At 37.7% G+C, this 4,975-nt stretch overlaps 1 protein-coding gene across 1 annotated transcript; it reads left to right on the forward strand.

Moving 5' to 3' along the window:
* The first annotated feature begins 946 nt into the window (after positions 1-946).
* Positions 947-1,876, forward strand: LOC103058509 (olfactory receptor 6X1-like). The gene has a single exon (XM_007444765.2). It carries the CDS (start codon positions 947-949, stop codon positions 1,874-1,876), a length of 930 nt encoding a protein of 309 aa, XP_007444827.2.
* Positions 1,877-4,975: the final 3,099 nt, after the last annotated feature.

Genomic DNA, 4,975 nt, shown 5'->3' on the forward strand with positions numbered 1-4,975 from the left:
TCTAAAAGAATGAGGATTCAAGAGTTAGTAAAGATGTTGTATCTATAAAAAAGATTTCATTGCCTTCAAATTACTATTTGGTTGCATTCCTCCTCTACTGATATTTTAACCCTAAAGAGCACAATTCTTACCTTGAACTAAATGATCAAATAGGGCTAAAGTATGAACTTTCTAGAGTTACAAAATATAGAATACAATTCCTTTGTAGTAGAATAAAAGAAAAGTTCTTGCAAATTACAAATGCCTCCTGCCTACAAATATCACTCACCGCTTCCCCCTATCTTTTTAGTTTTCCCTGAATTAATGTAAATTAATCCATAGTTCATGAGTGTGTGCATGTGAAAGTGTATGGATTGATGGATAGGTGAGTAGATGGATGGATAGTTAGTACATTTTCTACTTGCTTTATGAAGTCACCCGATTCTATTACACACCACAATGAAGTTATAAAAGTTTTTCTTCACACATTTTAATCCTCTCTTTCAGTTAAAAAAAAAAAGTCAACATTATAGGCTGTCCTTCAAAAATACCAAACTAAAAAAGAAAGATTCTGCCAGTTTTGTTTTTTCCCCACATTAGATTTCAGAAAGAACAAACAAACCCTAAGAGCCCTCAAAGTAGTTTGCAATATTTCAGTGGGGGGAAAAAATAGCAGTCACATTTTATGGGAAAAAAATCAATGTCTTGTACCCCTTCACGTTCCAAATTAATAACCCCAGATTCATTCAGAGTGGTGGTGGCATTTCCAAATCCACTGATTAATGAACAGTTGTGTGAGGAAAAAAGATTAAGCAGTTCAGAAACCCTGAACAGTAATTCACTATTCCTTGGAAACTTATGCAAATTAAAGTTTGCTCAAATCCCACTGTATATCTTGGTTCTTCTTTACACCACAAATAATAATGTTTCCATAAATTATTGTACCATTTTAGAAAAGAAGAAGACGATGTCAAATGCTACACTTTTCAATGAATTTATTCTTCTGGGATTTTCTGAATATCATGAATTGGATGTGGGATTTTATATTCTCCTGTTTCTAATGTATCTTCTGTCACTTATGGGACATTCCTTAATAATCACAGTTGTTTCCATGGAACCCAGGCTCCATACTCCTATGTACTTCTTCCTCCTCAACTTCTCCATGGCTGAGATTTGTTCCACAGCAGCAGAGATACCAAAGATGCTGGTCAATAGCTTCTCTGGAAAAAAAACCATCTGCTTTGCATGCTGCATGGCCCAAGGTTTCGTGGTCTTCACCATGGGAGCTGTGGAGTTCATCACTCTCACAATCATGTCTTTTGACCGCTACATGGCCATCTGCAAACCTTTACATTATCAGACCATTATGACTAGTGGACTCTGTCTCAATCTGTCTTTGCTGGCTTGGTTGGGTGGGATTGGAATAATATTTCCTCAGTCAGTAGTGGTGTCGACATACCCATATTGTGGGCACAATATCATTGATCATTACTTTTGTGACGTTGGGCCACTTTTGCAGTTGGCTTGTGCTGATACAAGGGTGATCGAGCTAATAGGGTTCCTTTATGGTGCCACTATAATGTGGGGTTCCTTTGGGTTTTCATTGATTTCATATATGCGCATTATAAGCACCATAGTTCAGATCCCTTCTGCCTCTGGGCGGTCCAAAGCCTTTGTCACCTGTGCCTCCCACCTCACTGTTGTAACCATCTTCTATACAGCAGATATGCTTATGTACTTGAAGCCTTCAACCCATGGTGACACCCGACTCAATAAAGCTGTATCACTTGTGCGCACAAGCTTTATACCCATGTTAAACCCTTTCATCTACACTATCCGGAACAGTGATTTCAAGACAGCTGTGTGGAAAGCAGTAACAAAAAAGATGAGTTTCTAACATGGTGCATTACTCTAAATATCTAGAGCTCTCTGTGACTTCTCATTCCAAAAGAGAACTGCAAAAATAGTTTATGCTCCTTACCACCTCTGTCTGGTGGAATATAATTCAATGGTTGCACATCTATCTCGACAACTATGAAATTGTACATGAGACTATGAATTCTTTATGGACTGTTCAGGACTCTTGATAAGGTCCCCCCCCGCCGCCGCCATTTGATAATGTCTACCTTGGAATATGCATGCATGAAGAAGACTCAAAATATTTTATGCATGTTTCATGCCTTTCGAAGCATTCTTCATATCCATACTCGAACTTTCTTCCATTTTTCTTGCAGCAGTCAGATCGGTTTGCTTTTGACTATGTGTGAAGTAGCCCTCACAATTTCTAGCTGTAGGGTTTAGAAAGTCTGGGAGAGTGACTGGTTCCATGACCAGTTAACATAAATGGAGATTTTGTTCAGGTATTATCAAGAGTATATTGAGATTCATGGTACCTTTCTAAAGTTAATCAGTTTATTGGAGTGTCTCAGAACTGTAAGTAGAAGAAGGTGAAAGATCACAATCTCAGTCTGACTTCAAGAGAATACATTTCTGCAAGAATGAGGAACTCTGAGAAAGTTCTTCTGTTTTATCCACTTTTGATTAGGATGTGTCAGGAAAGACTGAAAAGTTCCCATCATTTTTCACAGATCACTGCCTTCCATGCAAATTACTTTAGTGTCCGAAGAACAACATGAACTTTGTGGTTGAAAGGATTTGAAGGGATTTTTCTCTTTCCCATCTCCTGGCATAACTCGGATGAGAGCAACCAGATTTCAAATGACAGTATTTAAGTAGCTTAAGGCATTGATTTTGTGAAGGGGTTGATCACACTGTAAGTAGCAAAATAAAGTCCAAACACTGGAAGTTTGCTTTTCCGTGTGGAATAGTAAGGGGTACAATCTTGCTCTAAAATGGCTTCAGGTAGTCTTACTGGTGGTGACGTCTATATTTCTTCAAGTTATATTTTGTGTTCTTCCTTAGCCTTGGCTCAGCACCAACCCAGTTCCCCAGACCATCTCCCAAGAAGTCCCTAACTGATTAGTTTACCTCCATTCCCAGATGTTAACACTTGGCCCAGTTTGGGATTTTATAATAATTTGTTGCTGCAGTATTTTTTTTTTTTTATGAAAAAGTCATTGTCACATAGGTTCACTAATGAACCATGCTCTGAACAGAGGTTATGCTCCTCTGTTTTTCAGTCTTACTAATCTGCTGTAACTCTGCTTGGTTTCTCCATCACCATCAGCAACTAATCTCCCTCATGGAGGAAATTCTTCTATAGAAGATTTCATCTTTCAGGTTTCATAGGTATGTTATGGCTAAATGATATACCAGGTCATTTGAAAGCGTTATAAAATGGAAAAGAGATGAGTAGCTTGTCCATTTTTCTAACAATATTGCCAAGTTTTATTGTACATATACTGTTTACATGAGTATACCTCATATTAAAGCTGTACAAGTCAGCTGAGTTTTAGATTGTCTCTCATTTGAATATATCTGCATCCAAAGATCTTGGCATTTATTTTGGGATGGTGAAATTCAACGCCTATCTACTTCACACCATGATCCTTCCAATTATATTTATATTTAATATATACAAGCCCAATCTTCCCAATATTGTCAACAGCTTGGAAAATAAATTGACTTTATGGGGAGATATTGCCCAATTGGTCTTTGAAATCTTCAGAAATTTAGGATGAAGATCCAAAAGTAGAAGGTAAGATTGTAAAAGTGAATATACACCCATGCTCCCTAGATTGGGAAACCCAGCCCTGTTAAGGAAGACTGTGGGTGTATTTCTAAGCTCTTCAGCCAAACACGCTAATCAGCCTTTTTAGATCTTTCTGCTCAAAGTATGAAAAACTCCAAAATCAATTAGATTTCTTCTGAGGGAAGGATAGCTCTTTCCCACCCCCTGTTGTACTCTTTAACAGTTGTAGATAAACATACTTAAGAGATTGGAGTGAGACCAAGGAAATTAGACTTAGACTAAGACCTTCCACAACAATGGAAGCTCACTAATGGATTTGGAGCCATCTGCCCTCTTCAAAAGGTCCAACTTGAAAGGCTTGTAGTTGTGGAAAACAATTTCAGGAGAAAATGAACTGCCTAAATTCCTGTAGGAAAGTCAGAGTATAAATCTAATCAATGCTATGACCATGGCTGTAAGAACTACGATTATTAGTAGGAGTATTCCTCTTACTACTATTATTTGAGGGGTCCCTACTAACTACATCACTGATGCCTCAATGATATTTTCTCTCACAGGCTTTCTTTTAATATCCATGTTTTATTGTTGTTTGTAAATTTGACTGTAAACCACCTCACGCTTTTTACAGATTCTCAGAATGGTACATACAGTTCACTTTCCCTTAAGCTCTGAAAGGAGAGAGATACAGAGATAATATTACCTTATACATCATGTATGTGGTTTACATTGTGTAAAATTAGAGAAATTCCCCCCCCCCTCCAAGAAGTATGGTGGAAACTATTTAAAAACCATACATGGGGGCATGACGTAATATAACATCTCTATCTCTTTTTCTGAGAACTTAAGAGAAAGTGGACAGTATATTCTTCTAGATATTCCTTTCAGTAACCACTGATTGCCAAGTCCTCCATAACTCCTAAAACTAATGCAATGTATATGGTCATCTAAAGCTGTGAGTTCAATTCCCAGTAGAGGGTTTGAACCTCGTAAATCTCTGGTAGAACAAATAAAATTATGAACGCTGGGACAAAATTCCACTCCTGAGAATAGAATTATAGAATAGAATTATGCTGGCTCCTGAGAATTGTAGAATGCCTGTCTAAATAGTCACAAACATGTTGCTTGATAATCATTTGAAGACTTGTCTCAGTAGTGACATGTTTTTATTTCCCATGTTTTCCAGCACTATAGATGCTCCCAGGTTTGGCTTATGGTCACTCATACATTCACAGCCTGTTGAGGCTGGATCCAAAGACAACTCAAAGAGGGGGTGGGCTTCAGGACCCCTTTTATCTCCAAAAGTCCTTGCTTTGTTGATTCACAACACTAGCAGTACTTTTTAAT

Source organism: Python bivittatus, unplaced genomic scaffold, assembly GCF_059951505.1.
Source record: "Python bivittatus isolate LINGU-HERP-01145 unplaced genomic scaffold, Pbiv_v1 ctg000430_np1212, whole genome shotgun sequence".
In the NCBI taxonomy this organism is placed as follows: Eukaryota; Metazoa; Chordata; class Lepidosauria; order Squamata; family Pythonidae; genus Python; species Python bivittatus.

Excerpts from the sequence above, each read along its gene's own strand:
- LOC103058509 (XM_007444765.2), top strand. The coding sequence starts at position 947 with ATGTCAAATGCTACACTTTTCAATGAATTTATTCTTCTGGGATTTTCT.